Genomic DNA, 24,105 nt, shown 5'->3' with positions numbered 1-24,105 from the left:
CCACCTCAGCCTTCCAAGTAGCTGGAACTACAGACATGCACCATCATGCCTGGCTAATTTTTCTTGATTTATTGTAGAGATGAGGTCTCACTAAGTTGCCCAGTCTGGTCTTGAACTCATGGGCTCAGGCAGTCCTCTCACCTTGGGCTCCCAAAGCGCTGGGATTATAGGCATGAGCCACCATGCCCAGCCCAAATACATTTTAAATATAGTCATGTGTCACTTAACCATGGAGATACGCTCTGAGAAATGCAGTTAGGCGATTTTGTTGTGTGAACATCACAGAGTGACTTACACAACCCACACGGTGCAGCCTGCTACACACCTAGGCTGATGGCATGGCCTCCTGCTCCAAACCTGGACAGCTGTTACTTGTGAAAGTTGGTTATATGAATTGGGTCATTCTTGTCATTCCCAATTAGAGTTGAGAAGCTAGGAGGAAAAAGCGCTCAGGCACATCACATTGCTCCCAAAATGGAAATCTCTGCATCCCTGGCTGCTGAAGCCACCTGCTGTAACTTGAAACCAGTTTTATCCAAGGGCTTCGGCAATAACATGTGGCAGCTCTAAGATGAATCTTGCCCACCGTGGTCATTCACCAATCAGAGCTTGACAGTTCACCAAAACTCTGCTAGTGCTGATGAACTTTTTGGACAAACACCATAACATTTCTTTCTCTTTTTTTTTTTGTTTCTCGTTGTTTTCCCACTCTGTCTCCCAGACTGGAGTGCAGTGGCACCATCACAGCTCACTGTAACTTCCTGGGTTCAGGCAATCCTTTTGCCTCAGACTCCTGAGTAGCTGGGACTACAGGTGCACACCACCATGGCTGGCTAATTTTTTATCTTTATTTTGTAGAGACAGATTCTGGCTGTGTTGCCCAGAGTGTCTCAAACTCCTGACCTCAAGCAGTCCTGCCACCTCAGCCTCCCAAAGTGCTGGGATTACAGGCATGAGCTGTCACACCTGGCCCATTTCTCCTTTTGATAAAACCTCTGTTCTTCGTACATACTGAAGACCACCTGGTCTGTGCCCTGAACTGCAATTCTTGTATCCCAAATAAAACTTTAAATTTAGAGGTTTATTTCTACATTTTTATTCTGATTTCAAAATACTGTACTGAATACTGTACGCAATTGTAACACAATGGCTATCATTTGTGTATCTAAATATGAAAATACATTAAATGTACAGCATAAAAGATAAAAAGTGGTACCCCCACATAGGGCACGGATCATGAATGTAGCTTGCAAAACTGGAAGTTGCTCTGGGTGAGTGAGTGCATGTGAAGGTCACTCCTGTGCTCTGCTGCACACTTTATAAACACTGTACACTCAGGCTGCATTAAATTAAATTTTTTTCAATAAATTAACCTTAGCTTACTGTAATTTTTATTTTATAACATTAACGTTCTAACCTTTTGATTTTTATATTTAGTTTCAAACACAAACATTGCACAACCGTACACAAATATTTTTCTTGATATCCTTATTGTATATCTTATATTAAATTTTTTCTAACTTTTCAAACATTTTTGTTAGAAACTAAGACATAAACACATCAGCCTAGGCCTACACGGGGTCAGGATCATCCATCTCACTGTCTTCCACTTCCTCATCTTGTCCCACTGGAAGGTCTTCAGGGACAATAACACGCGTGGAGCAGTCATCTCCTTTGGCAACAATGACTTTTTCTGGAACACTTCCTGAAAGATCTACCTGAGACTAACAGTAAACTTTGACTAAAATATAAGTAGGAGGAGGACACTCTAAAAGGATGTGAAGAAGTAAATAAATAAACCAGTAATATGGTTGTTTATTAACAAACAAGTACTATGTGCTATACATAATTGTATGTGCTATACTTGTATACGGCTGGCAGCACAGTTGGTTTGTTTATACCAGCATCACCACAGGCATGTGGGTGCTGCATTGTGCTACTGTTTTATGACAGCTACAGTATCACTAGGTGATAGGATTTTTTTTCATTTTTATTTTAGATTCAGGGGGTAGAAGTGCATGTTGGCTACATGGACATACTGTGCAGTGGTGAGGACTGGGTCTCCGGTGGCCCATTCCCCAGATAGTTAACATTGTACCCAATAGATAATTTCTGATCCTTCATCTTCCTCCTCACCTCCCCAATTATTGGAATCCTCAGGGTCTATCGTTTCTGTCTTTGTGGCCATTTAGCTCCTGCATGTGAGTGAGAGCATGCGGTGTTTGGTTTTCTGTTTCTGAGTCAGTTCACTTAGGATGATATTCTCCAGCTCCAACCATGGCGCTGCAGAGGACATGATTTCGTTCTTTTTTATGGCTGCACAGTATTCCATGATATATATGCACATTTTCTTTAGGTGATAGGAATTTTCCAGCTCCATTATACTCTTAAGAAACCGTCATTGCACATGCGGTCCACCGTTGATCAAAACATTGTTACTTAAGTGGTGCATGACTGTGTTGCTGTAAAACTTTAACATGAAATTTTGGCAAATACATTCCAGCAACATGTGAAGAATTAAACACCATAACTGAGGGAGATTTATTGCAGAAATGCATTTAATTTTAGGGAAACTTTTACTATAATTCACTGCTAAAAGATCAAAAAGTTCTTTGATTACTTCCAGAGATGCTGAAAAGATATCTGATAAAATTCAGTTGCTCTTAACATGATAGGAATAGATGTATGCACATACACACACACCCCAGCCTCAAAGCAAGCTTCATGCTTTGTTTGAAAACAGAACTTTCAAGACCTGCCCGGGCAACTTGGCGAGACCTCATCTCTACAATAAATCAAAAAATTATTAGCCGGGCATGGTAGTGCGCGCCTGTAGTTCCAGCTACTTGGAAGACTGAGGTGGAAGGATCACCGGAGCCCCCAGGCCAGGCTGCGGTGGCCGGGATCGGCCACTGCACTCCAGTCTGGGCGACAGAGTGAGACTCCAACTCAAAAAAAAAAAAAGAGAGAAACCAAAAAGAAATTTGTATACCACTTGGAAAGCAAGAAGTAAAATTGCCTTTATTTGCAGATGAAATGATTCTTCCGAAAAACCCCAGACTACCGGAAAACAAATACTAATAATAGAGGAATTCAGTCAAGCAGTTGGGCCCAAAACTAATGTACAGAAATCATGACATTTCACCTTAGCTGCTATGTGACATTTCATTAAATGAATAGTATATGAATATAGCCTTACTATACTGTGACAGAGTAAATAGTTTCCAGGGGCTGTGAGGGGTGATTGATTGGGAAGGGGGTCCATGGGAATCTAGATCTGAGTGTGGTGACATGGGCAGCGCATACAGCTGTCAACCGTCATCGAACGTCACCCTTTAAATGCATGTGTCTCATTGTATGTAACTTACACTTCAGTTAGGCTATTATTTTTTTTGTTTTTTTGAGTCAGAGTCTCACTCTGTCACCCAGGCTGGAGTGCAGTAGCACGCTGCTCACAGCCACTGCAGCCTCAACCTGCTGGGCTCAGGCGATCCTTCTACCTCAGCCTTCCAAGTAGCTGGAACTACAGGACTGCGCCACTACACCCAGCTAATTTTTTATTTATTGTAGAGACGAGGTCTCACCATGTTGCCCAGGCTGTTCTCAAACCTGCAGGCTCTGGAATCCCCTCGCCTCGGCCTCCCAAAGTACTGGGATTACAGGCGTGAGCCACAGCACCCGGCCAGTTAGGTTGGTTTTAAAGCATACTAATAATGATATTTCAGTATTATTGTTGTTACTATTTTTATTTATTTATTTTTTTTCCTGAGGCTGGGTGTGGTGGCTCACGCCTGTAATCCCAGCACTTTGGAGGGCCAAGGCAGGAGAATCGCTTGAGCTCAGGAGTTGGAGACCAGCCTGGACAACATTGTATAGATGGGACAGCCTCATCCATACAAAAAATAACAACAAAAATTAGCCAGGCAGGGTGGTGTGCACCTGTAGTCTAAGCTATTTGGGAGGCAGAGGTGGAAGGATTGCCTGAACCCTGGAGGTTGAGGCTATAGTGAGGTGTGACTGCACTCCAGCCTGGATGACAGAGTGAGACTCCAACTAAAAAAAAAAGATTCTGAGAAGGAATTTATGGCACAAAAAGGGTGAAATATCCCTATTACAGATGTTATGGTAAATCTTTTGTCTGTGCATGTGTTCTAGTGTCTGTCTCCTACTACCCTACATCTTTCTTCCATCTCTATCTCTGCGATGCATATTTTCTTCAGGTTTATCTTCTAGTTCACTTAATTCTCAGCTCTTTCTAATTTTCTACTTGTCAACTCAACTTTTAATATCAACAACCTTCATTTCTAGAAATTCCACTTGGCTCTTTTAAAACTCTGGTCTTTTTTCATAATGTTACTTTCTTGTTTCAATACTTCTGTCTTTAATCTGTTTCAAGAAGCTTATGTTTTGTTTTTTTTTTTGAGTTAGTGTCTCCTCCGCCCAGGCTGGAGTGCAGTGACATGCTCACGGCCACCGCAGCCTCGACCTGCTGGGCTCAGGCGATCCTTCTGCCTCAGCCTTCCAAGTAGCTGGAACCACAGGTGTGCGCTACCACGCCCAGCAAATTTTTCCATTTATTATGGAGACGAGGTCTCACCAAGTTGTCCAGGCTGGTCTTGAACCCCTGGGCTCAGGCAATTGTCTCACAGAGGCCTCCCAAAGTGCTGGGATTACAGACTTGAGCCTGGCCTGGAAGCTCATCTTCATGCCAATGGAGACCCAACCCTAGGGTTTCACATTATCGGTGGAAACTCTTTTCATCCAGTGAGGAACAGATGAGTTTCTCTGACATTCCCCTGTTGATGGGGAACTTTTTCTAGTCCAGCCTTTTTCCGAGGGCAAGCACTCAAAGTCCTGGGCTTAAACAGATCAACCTCTCATCTTGTGTTGGTCCGAGGCCCCAGCTTCTGTTCCATTAGGCATAAAACTAGCCCATAGTTCACAGACAGGTACTTCACCTCATGGGTCAACCAGCAAACCAGTCATGTGCTCTCAATCTGCTTCTCAGTTCTTTTCTTTTTTAGGAATTTTTTTCTGTGGGCACAGCTGTACGTCAACAATTATCTTGCTGAGTTCAGAAGTTCCACAAGGTTTAAAAAACAGATTTTTATTGCAGAATATTTCAGACATAGTTACTCAGTTTTAAAAGTTAACAACGCTGTTGGATGCGGCTGTTTTTAATTCAATAAAACATTCAGCCGGTGCTACCTTGAGCAATGGAACTAAGAGGGCGAATATTCAGAGCTGGTGCTGGACACAGCACCAATAGGGACATATTTCTCTTCCCCCTTGAAACTGGCTGGCCCTGCAACTTGTCTAGACCAATAAAGTGTGGACATGTGACACTGGGTGACCTCTGAGGCTGGCCCTCGAGATTTAGCACATGCTACCCATTCTTTGGGAAGGCTCCATCTTGGGATGTGGCTGCCAACAGCAGGGTACCTCCTCTCTCTCTCCCACTCCATCTGAGGAGGGTTTCCCACGTGCTGCACCTGATCTCCTACTTTCTTTTTTTGGAGTCAGAGTCTCACTCTGTTGCCTAGGCTGGAGTGCAGTTGCATGCTCACAGCCACCGCAGCCTCGACCTGCTGGGTTCAGGGAATCTTTCCACTTCAGCCTTCCAAGTAGCTGAAACTGCAGGCGCACACCCCCCCCCCAACCAATTGTTTTGATTTATTGTAGAGATGAGGTCTCGCCATGTTGCCCAGGCTGGTCTCCCACCCCTGGGCTCAGGCAGCCCCTTGCCTCCACCTCCCAAAGGGTTGGGATTACAGGCGTGAGCCACCATGCCTCCAGCCACGTGCTGGACTGGAAAGACTACAGCCTTTGGAGTCAGACAGAACTGGGCTTTATTCTAGACCTTCCACTTTGTAGCTGGGTGACTTTGAGCAAGCCACTTTCCTTCCCCAAAAGGCACTGAGAAGGCTCAAGTTCATCTATTTCTGGACACTCATTACCTGCAGGCCTGTGTGGTTTCTCTGGGCACAGACCCTGGGAACACATCGTGGGGGTGGAGGTGGCAGCACATGTGCTTCCTACCCACACTGGCTGTTTAGATTGGCACTTGCCTCACCTGAGCCACACATCTCACAGCTGGCCAGGGAGTAGCCATCTCCTTTTTTGTTGTTACTTGCCAAGAGTGGGAAATTTCTCTCATCGAAGCCTCCCCAACCCTTTTTCTCACATGGCCCATACAGTTCAGATGCCCTCGTAAAGTTTCTTCTGTTTGGGGGAATGTGGGTGTGTGGTCTGTCTTTAAAGAGAAGGCTGGTTTGCACAGGACAGCTATGCCGCATGCTGAGCACTAAGCAAAGACAGGTACAGGCTCTTGTTGTTTGCAGGGGTCTAGCCAGGCTGGAGCGACACCAACCCTCCAACTGCCCTCCTGCAGCTCCATAGCCCAAGGCCTTCACTGAACCCCAACACGGAGACATTCCCAGGTGGGCCATCTCCACAGCTGTGGTGGAGAAGCAGCCTGGGAGCCTGGCACGGTGGCTCACACCTGTAATCCCAGTACTTTGGGAGGTGGAGGCGAGAGGATTGCCTGAGCCCAGGAGTTTGAGACCAGTCTGGGCAGCTTGGTGAGACCTCGTCTCTACAATAAATCAAGAAAAATTAGCTGGGTATGGTGGCACACGCCTGTGGTTCTAGCTACTGGGAAGACTGAGGCAGAAGGATCACCTGAGTCCAGCAGGTCAAGGTTGCAGTGGGTGTGAGTGTGCCACTGCACTCCAACCTGGGTGACAGAGTGAGACTCCTACTAAAAAAAATAAAGAGCGGCCTGGAACTACTTATGTCACTCTGATTTCCTTTCTGGGCTGGGCCCCATGTGTCGTGGCAACTTCTGCCTACCAGGCTGGGGTGCTCCTGGCTGCTCCTGCCCAGGTGGCCCTGTCCCCTCTCCTCCTCACCTTGATCGTCAGTTTGCCAGGGCCCCACCAGCCCCATAATCTCTGCCCAGGACCTCATCATCTGCTGACCTCTGCCTGCTCTCAGGGCAGGAAGGGAGCCTCACCCCCATCCCGCCCAGGGCCAGCTGCTTCTTTTCCTTTGCTCTTCTCAAGAGACAGTTGTCCACAAAGTTGCATGAGCACGAAGAACCCAGATTGGAATCAGCTGTGGTTGTTAATCCTGCCTTTTCCTCCAGGACCAAAAGGGTGGGTGGGAACGACAAAACAGGGGAGGAGGAGGATGGGAAAGGGCCTTTGAACAAGGGAGAAACCAAGGCTTAGAGATGCTAACAGTCCATCCCAAAGTCACTGAACCCGTCAGCCTTGGAAACTGGAGGCTGAATCTGGCGATCAGACCCAGGGCCACAGAGAACCTCTTTTCCCTTGGATGTGTCTTCCTGAGCTGGAGACTAGCTCCCTGGGCTCACTCAGGTGGACCCTTCAGCAGATCAGGGAGATCTGGGTCCAAGAAGAAGATGCCCAGCTCTCAAGAAGCCTCCCTCTGGGGGACGTGGCATTCCCCTCAGCAGGTTGAGCTCAGCGGTGAGCTCAGCTCACTGGGTCCCCTTGGCGCAGACCCAGGGTTTTGGAGAGCTGCAGTCCACAGCCACCAGCTTGCCCTCCTCCAGGGCTCCACAGTTGTGATCTGGGTTGTCCTCATCCTCCGGGAGTCTGGGGAAGAGTGAGAGGGGAAAGAGGGGAGGTGCTCAGGATGTGGGGCCTCCTTCCTTGGGCCCTGTGCCCATTCCCTTTCCTGACCCAAACCATGTTTGAGCCACTGCCCAGAGGCAGGGGGCTATCTGGAAAGAGCCTAAAGTAGGTACCGTGAGAATGCAGACTCTGTCTATAGGATAGGAGTGACAGTCCTGCTTGCGTGAATGAGCTGGGAGCCCAAACAAGGGACAGAGGAGCAAGATCTAAACAAATGCCGGGCCCTGAGCATGAGCATGGGATTGGTTTTCCAAGCGGCACCCCAGGCTGCAGGTGGCATAGGGAGCTGAATCTGGGGATAAATAGAGGATCCAGAATAGCAGAGGGGGAGGAGGTGTCAGCAAAGAAGGAGAAAGCCCCTGGTCACTCACAGCAGGGGCAGCGGGTGGGCCCCGTCGATCCAGTGCCAGCCCTCAGGGCCTCGCTGGGCCCCCACCCAGGAGTGCTTGATAACTGGGTATCTGCTCAGGAAGTCCTGAGGGAGAAAAGCAGGTTGTCACTCTTCTCTGGATGCTGGTGTGGCTTACCTGGGGCATCTGGAGGATCCCATCTGGCCAATGCAGGAGAGAATCAGCTAACCTGAGCTCACAGGACACCAGCAACTACGGATCTGGATTGGACGCTTGCTGGCTGCTAGGCACCGTGCTCAGGACTGGGGACCAGAGATGAGGGTGATCCCATGTGCCCTCGAGGGGATGTGAACGCCAATCACTGCTGAGCGATGCACAAGGTGTGTTGAGTAGGTAGAGAAACAAGGAAGCGGGGGTGGGGGGTGGGGAGGGCATCAGCAAAGTTGGGAGGCCACAAAGCATGTCCATGTAACAGCAAACGGCCTCACGGGGCTGAAGGCGAGTGCTGGGTGATTAGGCTGCAGGTTAATCTGCCTGGAAGTGGATTACCAATACACTTGCCAAAAGGGCATAAATTACCCTGCAAGGTTCAGTGCAGTAGTATTAAGGCCAGCCACAAAAGGCAAGCATAAAGACCATGGGAAGTGTGGAGAAGAAGTTATGGTCCATGAAGTAAAAGGCTGAATCTAAATTGTGGCATGACCATTTATAAAAAATGCACGCTCACGGAGGTAGACACACAAGGAACAGCGACCAAAGCAAGGATGCTTGAGAGCTATCACGGATAATTTGTTTTCCTTTTAAATATTTGTCCCGGTCAGGCTCAGTGGTTCTCTACTATAACCCCAGCATTTTGGAAGGTCAAGGTGGGAGAATTGCTTGAGCCGAGGACTTCAAGACCAGCCACCTAGGCAACATAGCAAGCCCTTGTCTCTTCAAAAAAATCAAAAAGCCAGGTATGGTGGTGCACACCTGTAGTCCCAGCTACTCAGGAGGCTGAGGCAGAAGGATCACCTGAGCCCAGGAGGTTGAGGCTACAATGAGCCATGATCGTACTACTGCACTACAGCCTAGGTGACAGAGTGAGACCCTAAATCAATCAACCAACCAGTCAATCAATCAGTAGATATTTGTCCTGGTGTTATTTTTAACAATGAACTAAAGCAAAAGAAGGAAATGTTTTAAAATATATTTAAGATTTTTTAACTTGGAAAAAATGTTTAAATATTGTAAGTCCCGGTAAGTCCTAGTGTTCAGTCTTTCTGGAACATAACTTGATGCTATATAACAGGAACAGCATCACCAGTCCTATCGCTCGAATGGGTGATTTCACTGTGAGGAATACATCCAAGAATATAAAGGGGGAGAAAATGAACTTATTCAAAGATAACACAGTGCAGTTTATAAAGAAAAAGTGGAAACTACCCAAATGCTCAGCAATTGAGAAATAACGAGGCAAATTATGGAATGCCAACGTGATGGAAAATTGCAGTACTATTAAACATGACAAGTGCACAGACAATGTAGTTACACAGGAAAACATAAATATAAAATCAAGCCAAATTAGAGAAGAAGCAGCCTACACATGCAAACCCACATTGCTCACAGCATCAGGAAGCAGAGTTACATGGAGGCAGATTAGGAGTATGGGTATAAATGAATCCGGCACATGCTCCATTCTTCTTTCCTGTGCAGTTGTTTAAGTTGACAAAGACGAAACCTCTATAAATAAACCCTGGGAACTGGAACAGAAGCTCTTGGGTGATGGCTTGATGCCACCCCATCCTTCAGGTCTCAGCTTAAAGGTCATGTCCAGTAGGGAGTCTGGGCTGACCCCCTTCAAGGTGAGCTAGGTTCCTCCTTCCCCTGGGCTCCCATAACCTTCACAGAATAGAAATGATGGACTCCCCCGCTACCATTTTTTGGGAGATGGTGTGTCCCTTTTGTACCCAGGCTGGGCTCAAACCCCTGGGCTCAAGTGGTCTGCCAGCCTCAGCCTCCTGAGTAGGTAGCACTACAGGTATGAGCCACCACATCTTTTAATGTCTTGCTTCTGTGTCAGTTTATTGTAATAGACAGTGAACTTGGTGAGGACAGGGAGCTTGTCTTATTCCCCATTGTACCGTGAGAGTCTGGCACACAGTAGGACAGCTCAACAAAACTGCCTCCCTGTGCTCACTGCCAATGATCAGCAAGGGATACAGGGAACACACGCCCTCAGGTCACTATGTGCACCAGATGCATCAATGCAGACCCATCTTCTGTCCCTCAAGGCTCGCACCAGCCAGTCCACAGCTGAGACAGAAGCCAGGAGCAACTTCCAGGCTGAAGGTTGTTAATCCCACTCTTCTTGAATCCCACAGTCCAGACAGCATATGAAAACAGAGTGACGCGTGGGCAGAACAGAGCAAGTGCACATCCAGCCTTTCCTCGGCTGGTCCTGCAGGACAGGATGCCACAGGCGGGCCTAATGGTGGGGCTGGGTGGGGAGCCCTGGAGAGGATGAGAAGGACCCGGAGCTGCACTGAGGGGTGAGTCAGAGGAGAGGGCATCATCCTCCTGAGAGTAGTCAGCTGGCTGTTAGGGAAAGCTCACCAAGGTTTAGGGTTCCTCCCAGGTCCGAGACTGGACATTGCTACACAGAGACAGCTTTGGAGCTAGGTTGCCCCACATGCAAATTCTGCTGCCTTGACTTGTACGTCATGTGACCTTAGGCAAGTTACTCAACCTTTCAGAGCTCCAGTGTGGTCCTCTGTAAAATGGGAGAATGTTTGTCATGAGACTTGAGATAATATTATAAAGCCAACAGCACATAGTACACACTCATTTAATGTCCTCCTGTCTCTGGCGTGTGGTGGGCAAGGTGCTGTGCTCCAACTCCAATACACACGAGATCATTTGGTGTTCACAGCAACTCCCAGAGGATGCTGCCCTTGTGTCTGAGACCCAGGCCACCTGGCTCTCCCTTCCTTCCCCTCTGGGCCTCCTGGGGACAGGAGCTGAAGGCCTGTCAGCCCTCACCCCATTCCCTTGCTTTTTTGAGTCAGTCTCAGGTTTCACCAAGGCTGGAGTGCAGAGGCATGATCATGACTTGCCACAGCCACGACCTCCAGGGCTCAGGCGATCCTTCTTACTGGGACTACAGGCATGCCACTAGGTCTAGCTCAAGTTTTTGACTTTTTGTAGAGACAAGGTCTCGCTATGTTGCTCAGGCTGGTCTTGAAATCCTGGGCTCAAGCAATCCACCCACCTCACCCTCCCAAAGTGCTGGGATTATAGGCATGAGCCACTGTGCCCAGCCCGCTTTTTCTATTCCTTGCAGTTCAGACTCCTGTTCTCACTGTTAGCAAAAAAATATGGTGTAGGGAAGGCACTGTCCAGAGTTATAAATAAATTCCAGGGACTTCTGAGTGATTTATGACTCCAAGGACTGCTATCTCATGATGGGGCAAGGGACCCTGGGGCCTCCGCTGCCTTAAGCTGCAGCTTCTCCCACTTTTGCCACCAATGTGGGCAGCAGGAATGTGATTCTGAGCAGAATGGACAGGACATATCGTGTTTTACATCTTAAAATTACAGTAAATTATTTTCTATGCCTTCATACATTTCTTTTTTTAAATTGTGGTACAAGACTTATAATGTGAAATTTACCATGTTAAGCATACAATTCGAGGGCACTAGGTACATCCAAGCTATTGTGCAACCATCATCACCATCCATCTCCAGAACTTTTCATCTTCCCAAGTTGAAGTCCTATCCCCACTTAACAACAACTCTCCATTCCTGCTTCCCCCAGCCCCTGGCCACCACCATTCCACTTTCCATCTCATGCACTTCTGTTTTAATATTAAAATGTTCCAGCCAGGCTCAGTGGCTCAGCCTGTAGTCCCAGCGCTTTGGGAGGCCAAGGCAAGTGGATTGCCTGAGCCTGCGAGTTCGAGGCCAGCCCAGGCAACTTGGCGAGATCTTGTCTCTACCAAAAATAAAAAATTAGCCGGGCATGACAACACACGCCTGTGGTTCTGGCTACTTGGAAGGCTGAGGCGTAAGGATCACTGGAACCCAGCAGGTTGACACTGGGGGTGCCGTGAGTGTGCTGCACTCCAGCCTGGGCAACGGAGTGAGACTCCAACTCAAAAAAAATAAATAAATATGTTCCAAACTTTTCCTAATCTTAGGATGTGTGTTTATTCATGCTTTAATCTTTTTGAAGTCAGGATGTGGCTCACATTCAGCATGTGCTATGAGGCAGCTTCCTCCCTACTCTACCCTGTGAAGCAAAGCTGTTATCAGGCCCAGGCTGAACGCATACGCCTGTCTCCTTTTTTTAATCCTAAGTAAAAGCAGCTCCTGGGAAAAACAAGTTGTGTTCATCCTGTTACCGGGCCCCTGGCCTGTCCCTAGGTTTGTGTTCACAGCTCCTGTGTGTCCTTACCATGCCTCTCACCCAGCCCTGGCCATGCCCAGAACTCGGGAGGGTTCCATAGCTCCACAATCACCACATTCTGGGGTTTAACTGCCTGGATCTCAAATCTCAGCTTCAGTCTTTTTGCAGGGAAGGAGTTCATAGACTGTGGTATGTTTTCTGCAAATGTATTTGCGTTTCAAATGATTGACACTGTGTGTTTTGCTTTTTGTTTTGCTTCTTTGAGACAGAGTCTCACTCTGCTACCTAGGCTGGAGTGCAGTGACATGATCACAGCTCACTGCAGCTTCAACCTCCTGTGCTCAAGTGATCCTCCTGCCTCTGCCTTCCAAAGTGCTGGGATTACAGGTGTGAGACACCACATCCAGCCTGCTTCATTTTAAAACAATTCTTTATCTCAGGCTTTGTTTGCAATTTGCCTTGTTAAAACTGTGCCCCCCAGTGAGAACCCACAAGCAACAGGGAGGCTATTTGTTCAGCAAGGTCCAAGGTCATTATGGGTTGAACCTGTCTGACAGGAGACTGTAGGGCAGGGGCCTGTTTTGCCAGCTTCCTGCTGGAAGATGCTCAATTACTCTGTCTCAGGACATGGAAAAATTATGCTGGAAACCCTGCCCAGCTCAGCTCTTGCCGCCAGCTCCAGGCACTCCCTAGGGACCCACCTACATTCCCACTGGCCTTCATTTTGTAAATACAACTGAGCTGGGTCTTCTGATGCAGGAGCCCGGGACACTTTCTCTGCACAGTCCATTCTCATCTCAGTGATAACTCAGGGCCGACCCAGGCTCTGGGCAGAAACTGTTCTGAGAACCTCTTACCATACCTCTAGCACATTCCCCTTATCACAGCCTCTTTGCAGAACATATAGAAAATAAAATGTTCCATGTTCATTTTAAAACATTGTCTCCAGCAGATTTTTAAATGAGAAGACACCAGCCAGCCTTTCCTGAGTCTGCCATGGAAGCTGGGAGAGGAGCCGGTCCCGACACTGGTCAAGGCCTGAATGTAGTTGTCTGAGTTCATTTTCTGTTGCTATAACAGAATACCACAGACTGAATAATTTATAAAGAAAAGCAATTTGTTTCTCACAGTTTTAGAGGCCGGGAAGGTCAAGGGGCCGCATCTGGCGAGGACCTTCTTGCTGTGTCATAACATGGCACAGAGCACCACAGACTAGGAGGAAGACCCAAGGCCGGCCGCTGGACTGAGAGCCTAGCTGTGCCTTCCCCACTTCTGCATGCCCAGGCCCCAGCACAAGGGCCAGGATGCCGAGGGCTTGTGGAGTGGCGACTCCTCACAGCTCAGATGTGCCTAAGGGCATAAGAATATTCCCTACATAGTAGCTGGACAACCAGAAGAGCTCCTGCAAATCAAGACTGAGCAATTTTAAGAGAAAAATCAGACAGAACATGGATAAGAAATTCTAAGAATACATCCAAGCAGCCAAACAAGTATGAGAAATGGTCTAGCCTTTTTTAGAAATAAAAGAAGCCGAGTCTCCTTTTTTCCCTATCAAATTGGCAAAGATTTAGACAAAAATTAGAAAAACAAAAAGACCTGACCACCCAGCATTAGCGAAAGTGTGGGTGAAATGAGTGATCTTCCACATGCTGGTAGAAGATGGAAGACCTTTCAGGAGAGAAGGCTGCCAGTAAGGATCAATGATTCATGATACCTCCCCACCAGAATATAAGCACTCCCAAGAACAAGGGTTGGATTTAGCATAAGGCCTTTCATAAAACAAGGCCTCAAAAAGAATAAATGAAAAGATGACAAATTAATTACACCTTGATCTACGATTTCTACTTTGAGGTATTTGTCCCAAGGAAATAATGGAAGAATGTCCACAAAAATCTAAGTATCAGTGGTCTAACACAGCATTATTTGTGGTGCAAAAGAAAAGAAACAAACTAAAACCACTATCTAGCAACATTCCTACCACCACCAGTAACATCATCAACAATAACAATAGCTGCTACTGTTTCCTGTGTGTCAAAATGTTAAACCACTTATGTACCCTTCTATTTCATTTAATCCTCAGAATAAGCCTGGGAAGCGGGCTTTCCTCCTTTCACAGATGAGGAAACAGAGACATACATATAACAATGGCTCCACTTACTGAGCACTCACTTTGTGCTAGGCAGCACGAGACGCACTTTACACACATTATTTCATTTAGTTCTTGTGGAAACCAATGAGAGGTGTCCTGTCGTCAGCCTCATGTGTACAGATACATGAACGTAGGTAATGGGCTTGGGACTGCAAGGCAGCAAGTGGCAGGGCTGGGACTCAGGTCATGCCGGTGTGATTCTACCACCCACCACACTGCCAGTGAAGCCAAGGTTAAGTAGGCTACATAATAATCTGGGAGAAAGCTCATCACATTTTGTTAGTGAAAAGATGGGTTATAAAAGAACACATTCTGCTGTGCGTGGTGGCTCATGCCTGTAATCCCAGCTCTTTGGGAAGCTGAGGTAGGACTACTTGAGCCTGGGAGTTCAAGATCAGCATGGGCAACATAGTGGGATCCCATCTCTACAAAAATAAAAAAATTAGCCAGCTGTGGCAGCGCATGGCTAGAGTTCCAGCTACTCAGGAGGCTGAGGCAGGAGGGTCGCCTTAGCCCAGGAAGTGGAGGCGGCAATGAGGCATGACCATGCCATTGCACTCCAGCTTGGGTGACATCATGAGACCCTGACTTTAAAAGGTAAAAAAAAAAAAAAAAAAAGCATATCCTGGCCGGACGTGGTGGCTCACGGCTATAATCCCAGCACTTTGGGAGGCCAAGGTGAGAGGATTGCCTGAGCCCATGGGTTTGAGACCAGCCTGGGCAACTTGGCAAGACCTCATCTCTACAATAAAAATCAAAAAATTAGCTGGGTGTGGTGGTGCACACCTGTAGTTCCAGCTTCTTGGAAGACTAAGGTAGTAGGATCACCTGAGCCCAGCAGGTCAAGGCTGCGGTGGCCGTGAGCAGCATGCCACGGCACTCTAGCCTGGGCGACAGAGTGAAACTCTGACTAAAAAAAACAAAAATAGCATATCCCATTTTTGTTTTAAAGAAGAAGTTAAATATATATCCTAGAAAAAAGTCTGAAAGCAAATATTACAAAATATTATGTTAGTGCTTATCTTTGGGTGTGAGATAATAAAATATATTTTCTTTCTAATTACATTTTCCAAATTTTCAGCAGTGAACTCATTAATTAGTATGAGGGAGTAGGGGGCAAAAAAGAAAAAAAAAACCAAAAACAGAATTATCTTTTGGCGGGCAGGCCCTTTGTAGTACATTCGGAATTCGTTTCTCTAGATCAAACGGATCATCAAAATTTTTATCTGGAAGTTTTGAGAAGGTTGTGTCACGATTTGTGGAAGAAATGTCTTGTGTTATGGCAAACAAGTGGCAGCTTCTTCCACCATGATAAAGCACCTGTCCACACCATACTGAGTATTCAGCAATTTTTATCAAAAAAAGGCGTGACCCCCATGCTCCATTCTTCTGATCTTGCCCCGGTGACTTTTTGTCTTTCCCTGCATGAAAAAAGTTCTCAAAGGAAACATTTTGCCTAAGTGGAAGAGTTGAAACAAAAAATGACAGAAGACCTAAAAGGCATTAAAAACTATTTTGAGCAGTGGAAAAAGCATCTCAATAGTGTATTGCATCAAATGGAAGGTACTTTGAAGGTGACTTAAGTTTAAACATGTAAGAATAAATACACAATTTTTTTTTGAGTCAGAGTCTCACTCTGTCACCCAGGTTGGAGTACAGTGGCATGTGCATGGCCACCAGAACCTCGACCTGCTGGGCTCAGGCGATCCTTCCACCTCAGCCTTCCAAGTAGCTGGAACTACAGGCATGTGTCACTATGCCCGGCTAATTTTTTGATTTATTGTAGAGATGAGGTCTCGTCAAGTTGTCCAGGCTGTTCTCAAACCCGTGGGTTCAGGCAATACCCTAACCTCGGCCTCCCAAAGTGCTAGGATTTCAGGCTTAAGCCATCGCACCCGGCTAGTATATAATTTTTCATAAATAAATTTCGGGGTTTTTTTGGGTCTCTCTTGTAATGAGGAAAAACTACAGCAGTAAGAAATGCCATCATGTGTACTGAAGAACTCACTTCCTGTCCTGTCTCTCCCAAGGTTCCCAGCAGAGCTCTTCTTAGTGCCCAGGAAGGAGACATGGGGCACTGCAGACAGCTGGTGGGGACCAGCCCAAGAGCCAGTTCTTCGGGCTCTGAAACTCTACTCTTTGTGTGTCCCCAGGCAAGGTGGCAGGAGTCTTAGAGACATGTGGATATGATGGTGAAAGTAGGCAGGATACAGGGCTGGGAGGCTGAGTGCTGAGGGAAACTGCCGTCCCTATTGTATGGAGCAGAAAAGAAGAAAACAAAATCTCATGCACACAAAAAAGCTTAAGAGAAGTATGAACAAGTCAAATCCAGAACTATATGGAGAAGGAAAAAAATCATAGCTAAGTTAACTTTATCACAAGAAGCTAACAACATCAACAAAATTTCAAGAAGAGATTAAATGGAGGAACAAAAAGATATTATTATCCCACTGAATGCATTAAAAAGCATTCAATGAAACTAAACTCATTCATGTTTAATAAAATAAGAATAGAAAGGAACTCCCATAAATGATAAAAGTAGAAGGAAAGGAAGGACAAAAAGAATGGGAGGAGGCAACAGCAGATGAGAAAAGTCAACAACATTTTGGAAATTGAACAGATGCAAGAAAGCTGAGCAGTTTGCAAGGAAAGGGAAGAGTGAGAGACAGCCAAGAAACATGACAGTTTGTACTGAGAAGCCCCAAAAGACTGAAGTATTAGGGGCAACAGGTCCCTCTGAAGGCCAAGGTACAGGAAAAAGGGCCTGGAAAAAGGACTGGTTAAAAGTCTATAAAAGAGGCAGTTAAGACCCTTGTCCCAGGCCCCACCTCCACTCCAAAGGTCCATTTGTTCCTCGGTACAGCCAGGAAGCTAGCAGAACTCTTTGGAGAAATGAATCACATGGGCTTTTAGGATGCAGGACACCAGGTTCAGCTAAGGTGCTTATACTAAAAAGAGAAGGAGATTAAATGCTAACACATCTAGAGGTGAAACCCCTTCCTCCACTCCTCCTGGAATGCTGATGGTTCAGCATTCACTAAGAACAGGACTGAGTCCCTGCCTGATTCCCATATTGCAAAGCTTACCTCTCAAAAAAGCTAAACCACCTAGTCACCCTCACCCTACCACTCCTTACATAGAGCACGTAATCTGTGGTTTAGTGCCTTATTCTCTATTACACCTGAGGATCATTTAAGGAAATTTATCATATGAAAAAGGCAAACAATAAACAAAATCCAAGGTAAGCACTTAAAAACAGAGATAATGCAGGGAGCAGAAGAAAATTTTTAAAACCCTAACAACCACAATGAGATAAGACATTGCAGCTATGAAACAGGAACAGAACACCATAAAAAAGGAACATCTGAAGGATCAAAAAATTATTAAAACTAGAAATAAAACAGTAAAATAAAAATGAAGAAAAAGACCCACAGAAACATATTATTGTTAAATTTCAGATAACTAACAAAGAAGGTCCTAAAATTTTCCAGAGAAGAAAAAAATGAGTCACATAAAAGAATTGGGAATCAGAGTGGCTCAGACTTCTTAATGACAAAACTGAGAGCTGATGATAATGGAGCAAAGCCAGCATAATTCTGGGAGAAAACAATTTTCAACCAAGAATTCTATGCCCAGCTGTGTTATCTACATCGATATCTAAAATCATGTTTTTGGCCACAGTTCCTGGCTCATAAATCCCATGTCCCTAGTTATAATGTTAAGACACTTTAGTAACAGGCCCAGAAAATAGAATCTCTCTCTCTCACTGACCTTCTCCTGCCCTACTTTTATCTGTGGACGCAGGCGAACAGAAATTCCAGGACAACATCTGTGCAGCAGGCCCAGGTAGCAACCAGTCTGGATTGGAGCAAAGAGAACAGAAGATTCCAAGAGGCTGCTTGGCCCAGCCTCACAATCTTTTTTTGGTTTCATTTGAAAGGCCCATGCTACCTCACCCACCTTGACCTTCAGGTCATAGCTTCCTGTCATATACTCTCATAGTGCTGTGCACCTTCCCTTCATAGCACAGATAAAGGTGGTAATTCCACATCTGTCCCTTTGTCTTCTTGGTGGACATCTGCCTCACTCACTGCTTTTAGCCTTGTGAAGGCAGAGGCCATGTCATCTGGCTCTCCATTTAAATCACCCATGCTAAACACAAAGTAGTCACTCCATACATGTGGATGAAACACTGACTGAAGGAATGCTACATTTTCAGACATATCGGAACAGCTCACTCTTGGCACCTGACCTAAATTGGGTAAAATGACTCCAAGGATTGGTGGAAATGCAAAATTGTACAGATGCTGTAGAAAACAGGAATGGTAGTTCCTCAGAAAATTAAAAATCAATCCACCATGTGATCCAGCAATCCCACTTCTGGGTATATACCAAACATAATTGAAATCAGAGCCCCTTGAAGAGATGTTTGTCCACCAAGTTCATAGCTGTATGATTCACAATAGTCAAAATGCAGAAGTAACCCAAGTGTCCATTAAGAAACAAGCATATAAGCAAGATATGGTCTATCCATACTGTGGAATATCATCCAGACTTAAAAAAGGAAGAAAATCCTGACATGCACTACAAAATGGGTGAGCTTTAAGGACAACATGCTGAGTGAAATAAGCAACTCACAGAAGGACAGATGCTGTAAGAGTCCACTTAAATGAGGTACTTAGAGCAGTCCAAATCAGAGAGACAGAAGTAGAATAGGGGTCGCCAGGGCTGGAGACACAGAGAGAAAGGAGGAGCTAGAATTGAAAGGATATAGACTTTCAGTGGTATGAGATGAAAGAGTCCTGGAGATGGATGGCGGTGACAGTTGCACATTATGAATGTGCTTAATACCACTGTACTGTACATTTAAAGTGTCTAAGATGGAAAATTTTATGTTATGTGTACTTTTTAAAAAAATTAATTATTTATTTTTTATTATGAAGTTGTGGGGTACAGTTAAGGGTTAGGTATACAATTGCATTTCATTCAGGCACCCTGTTGATATGGGGTGTTTCCCCGTTCCCAGACAGATATTTGCTACTGTTAATCCCATCTCCCTCCCCCCCCCCATAGTTTCCCAGTACTGTCAGTCATATTCTTATAGTATTGCATTGGATGTTTAAGGTCCATTATATGAGTGAGAACATGTGATACTCGGATCTTTGTGTTATGTGTACTTTTAAATTAATTAATTAATTTTAAAAGAGAGAGAGAGAGATGGGGTTTTGCTTTGTTTTCCAAGCTGGAATACAGTATAGCTCACTGCAGCCTCAAACTCCTGGACTCAAGTGATCCTCCTGCCCAGCCTCATAAGGAGCTAGGATTAATGGTCTGTGTGACTGCATGTGGCAATGTGCACTTTAACACTATTTTTAAAGTGGAAAAAACAATTAAGCCACAGGTGAGATCCAGTTTATCCATCTTTTTTATAGCTACTCTTAAACCCACTGCCTGGTTTACTATTCAACAAACATGCATCCCAGGGATGGAATATATGAGACTGGCCCTCTGAGGTGGGGCTTGGCCATGTTATTACTTTGGCTACTAGCATGTTAGCAGATGTGACATGAGCCTTAACTGAGGCTTGCAAAGTTTGGCTTGCTTTTCGCACTCCTGCCATGTTCCTTATGAAGAGTTTCTCTCAGGTGTAAGGATGAGAGGCTTGTGGAACAAATACAAACTCAACATGCAGCCTCACCCAAGCCCTGCCAATGTGCATCCTGAAGCTGACCGTCTAGCCAAACCCAGCCCTGATCAGCTTATCAACATTCAACTCACAGGCCAACCATCAAGAAATAAATGCTACCGTCTTAAATCACTGAGGAGTCTGGGGATGATTTGTTACCCAACAGTATCACAGCATACTTGACAGTACACCCACTAACTGGAATTTATTGTCCACATGTTTTCCCAGAGAAGGAGGTAGGTCTCTTCCATCAGACCTGGGCCAGCACGCTGGCCACCCAAGCTCACTGCTAACTTCATGACCACCATGCTAAATGGGGGTGTTCCAGCTCTGCCTCCACTTCTTAGACCTAATGTCTGGTCCTCCTGCATGTCACATTACTCCTCTGGGCCTTGATGATGCCTATGATGGAGAGTTGGACTAGATCTCTGAGCTTCCTTCCAGTGCTGGGGTGCTGTGACCTGGATAGTGCATACTCCTCAACTGGCCTTCTCACCTGGGTGTGGCTCAGCAGGGGAAGGGTAGCACGGTTGGCTGAGCAGAAAGCTTGGCTGTCCTCCCAGGGCTGTGCCTCTGCAGAGAGGTAGTAGCAGTGCTCCTTGAACCATATCCAGCCCTCAGGGCACGGCTGGCACCTGGTCCCTGCAAGCACAGAGACCGCTGGTGAGCTGCAGGGCGAACTGTCTGTGCATTAAATAAACAAACAAAACCTGCCGCTGCCTTGACAGAGAGGGCAAATCTGAAGGCATAGAGCTGGCAAGCCCTCGGTGGGAAAGACGGTGGGCAGGGATGCTTCATGCGGTGGGAGGCTGTACAGTCTGTGTAGTGCACAAAGTCTCCCCAGCGGCAGTTGGCATCTGATTGCTTGTCAAGGCGCAAACTGTGTCTGGTGCGAGGAAGAAGCACATTTTTCTGAACTTTGCTCACAAGCCCCATGTCCTCATGGTGTGTCTCCCCAGGGGCATGTCGCTTTCCAGTACTCAAGGAGCTAGAAGGTTGGACACAGTCATGGTGGAGCAGCAGGGAGAGGGGCTAGGGGTGGGGGCACACCATACCTGCTCTAGAGGCCAGGGCCACAATAGCAACTGCAGAGACTGCCAGGAGCACAGCCATGACTGCCAGGGACCAGTGCAGGGACTTCATGTACATGAAAAGCCCTGGGAAGGGGGCAAACAAGGAGAGACAGGTTAGAAGACAGCCCCCCAACTGACCCAACTCGGAGCACAGATGCATGATACCAGCACTGCATCCACGTCACCCTAGTACCCAGCCCTGCAGACCGGGCACCAGCATAATCCACTCCATTTACTTTCCAGTTTCATATTTGGGAGAAAGAGGCTAGAAGATGTTCTTCTTCTTAAATAATTAGAAGATGTGAGAGTCTACTGAAGAAAAAAAAACAAATAACTGGTCAACAACCATTTATTGAACACACTTAATAGACACGAGACACAAGATACAAATACCCACAGAGAATAGGGTAAGACCCCCACATTCAAGAAACTAAGAGAGAGGCAAAGGCACCAGGGAACAAAACTTCCAAACCAGGGAGGAGCAAGGTTACAGTGGAACTCGACAGGCCTGGGTTCAAGTCTTCACTCCATGGGCCACCCCAGTGCTTTGTTTTTGTAAGTAAGCAGGAATTTATTTAGAAGACAGGAAAGTTCCCAGCAGTGGGAGGGGGCCCAAAGGGCCATCCCTGTGTTCTTGATGTTTTTTCATTTTAGCATCAAAGCTATTCCTGCGTCTTCAGACTCTCCAGGTCTTGCACACCGCATGAAGCATCAAGAAAGAACACTATGCAGGCCTGGTGTACCACGCTGCTGTAAGCTGTCAGTACAAGCCCCTGACCACATGGATCAGATCACTGGAGGGGAAATATGGACGGAAAGTGAGCAGTGGAGACAGAAGGGGTTCCTGGTGGCAGAAGTGATACAGTTAGGGACTCAGAGGTGTGGCATATTTAAACGCCATGGAGTCACCAGGGAAGGCAGAAGGGGAGACTTGGAGAATAAAAGGTAGGAGAAACTATTTCTTTTTTGTTTTGTTTTGTTTTTTTGTTTTTTGAGTTGGAGTCTCACTCTGTCACCCAGACTGGAGTGCAGTGGCCGCTCCCGGCCACCACAGCCTCGACCTCCTGGGCTCTGGCGTTCCTTCCGCCTCAGTCTTCCAAGTAGTTTTAACTACAGGTGTGCGCTACCATGCCCGGCTAATTTTTTTGATTTATTGTAGAGATGAGGTCTCGCCAAGTTGCCCAGGTGGGTCTCAAACCCACGGGCTCAGGCAATCCACTCACCTCAGTCTCCCAAAGCTCAGGATTACAGGCTGAGCCACTGAGTCCGGCTAGGAGAAACTATTTCAAATGTTTAATCACAGTCATGGACAGGTATGATCAGTGTTTGGCCTGGAAATTCACACCTGATGGAGCATTCCTGAAGTTAAGCTCTGTCATGACACAGAAGCATAAAATCAACTATAGCCAGAGCCCAGCAGGTCGACGCTGGGGTAGCTGTGAGTGTGCCACTGCACTCCTGGGCATAGTGAGACTCCAACTCAAAAAAAAAAGAAAATGCTTAGAATACATATAAATTGTGAGTCTTAAAATAATAAGAAGCAGAACCAAAAAGCCTGGAGAAGAAAGAGAAAATAAATCTACTAGTCACCTAGATAAATATAATTATGGTGGTTGAACACTAAATTTAGCTCTGACCTTTTAGAAAACAAAACAGTAAAGAAATATAGTCAGTAGGGCAATCCCCTTGGGCTCCCTCCCACTGGGAGCGTTTCTGTCCTCTCAATAAATTCTGCTTTGTTAAAAAAAAAAATATATATATATATAAGGAAAAAGAGAAAGAAATATAGTCAGTTACAAACTTCTCACATACAAATTAGGAGGACCCACCTAATTCCAAACAGTTAAATTTGGAAATGGCCCCTGGCAGACCTATCTATTTTCCCAAACAACCAGCTAAAGGGAAGTCCCCACCCCAATCCCCTTTAAAAAGCAGTTCTTAAGTACCTGAGTAACACAAACACATGCTCCTTGTAAATGGCCGAAAGTCCAGGTGAAGCTGGAGTCTCCTAGAATCCATTTTTCCTCTTACCCCAATCCTGGACTTCTTTTAGTGCCTTTCAACATCACCTTCCCAATTCCCAAGCGATGTCATCTCCTGCCCCATGAGAGGACAGTGACACGTATATCCCTTCCTGCCTCAGCAACTTTCTCATGCCCTATTGTCTGCTTTCCACCTAACTTCATTTTCCATTCACAAGAATCATCTCTGAGGTCATACTCTCCATTGACCTTCTCACTGTTTATCTCACTTTAATTTTCTACCTTTTGACTACTTTTCTTATCTCACTCTGGAAGCACCATCTTCTTGCCCCTAGTCAAACCCCAGGGCCAGGGGTAGATCCAGGTTTAAAGTTTGTTCAACTGGGTGGCCATCTTTGAAAAATTATACAAACTTCCAAATATAAAGGGGCTCAAAGTATAACACAGTATGTCAGCTTTGGAATGCATTTTACATTTTATTTTCCTTTTCTCTCTTACTCCTCAAATTTAGCCTTGAAGTATTAAAGTTTTTTTCTCCCTTTTCCCCACCAGACACTCCTCTGCACCATGCACACTTATCTATTCAATATTTGTCGATAGATTTCAGGGGCTATCCTTGAAACAAACCAGACATGAAGACCCGGCGGTGAAACTCTCTCCCATCTAGAGATGACTTCAAGGTGTTAACCTATCACCTAGCTGTGGCTGAGATGGTGCCAGCCAGCACCCCTGATGGACAATAACTCAAGACAGTTACCGGAATGAGGTATGCAGACCTGCACCCTGTACCCTTCTGCATGCTCCCTATACCCACTTT

The 24,105-nt window shown here is 46.1% G+C and overlaps 1 protein-coding gene across 1 annotated transcript; it reads right to left on the bottom strand.

Annotated features, from left to right (window-relative positions):
• Positions 1 to 7,504: 7,504 nt before the first annotated feature.
• Positions 7,505 to 21,466, bottom strand: KLRG2 (killer cell lectin like receptor G2). Its single transcript, XM_021710162.1, has 4 exons — positions 21,289 to 21,466; positions 20,730 to 20,875; positions 8,033 to 8,136; positions 7,505 to 7,622 (listed from the first exon to the last, which is right to left on the bottom strand). The coding sequence occupies exons 1-4, from the start codon at positions 21,464 to 21,466 to the stop codon at positions 7,505 to 7,507; spliced, it is 546 nt and encodes a 181-aa protein (XP_021565837.1).
• Positions 21,467 to 24,105: the final 2,639 nt, after the last annotated feature.

This window comes from Carlito syrichta, unplaced genomic scaffold, assembly GCF_000164805.1.
Source record: "Carlito syrichta isolate Samal-C Ts95f unplaced genomic scaffold, Tarsius_syrichta-2.0.1 Scaffold288207, whole genome shotgun sequence".
NCBI classification, from domain to species: domain Eukaryota; kingdom Metazoa; phylum Chordata; class Mammalia; order Primates; family Tarsiidae; genus Carlito; species Carlito syrichta.
This window is presented reverse-complemented; position numbering and strand designations above follow the sequence as displayed.

What these genes read in the sequence shown, in the direction of transcription:
- KLRG2 (XM_021710162.1), bottom strand. Translation starts at nt 21,466, where the DNA reads ATGCATCTGTGCTCCGAGTTGGGTCAGTTGGGGGGCTGTCTTCTAACC. An exon ending in CCCTGCTGAGCCACACCCAG is followed by an intron (nt 8,137 to 20,729) that starts GTGAGAAGGCCA and finishes TTTCTCCCTCAG; the next exon opens with GACTTCCTGAGCAGATACCC. An exon ending in GCCCACCCGCTGCCCCTGCT is followed by an intron (nt 7,623 to 8,032) that starts GTGAGTGACCAG and finishes ACTCTTCCCCAG; the next exon opens with ACTCCCGGAGGATGAGGACA.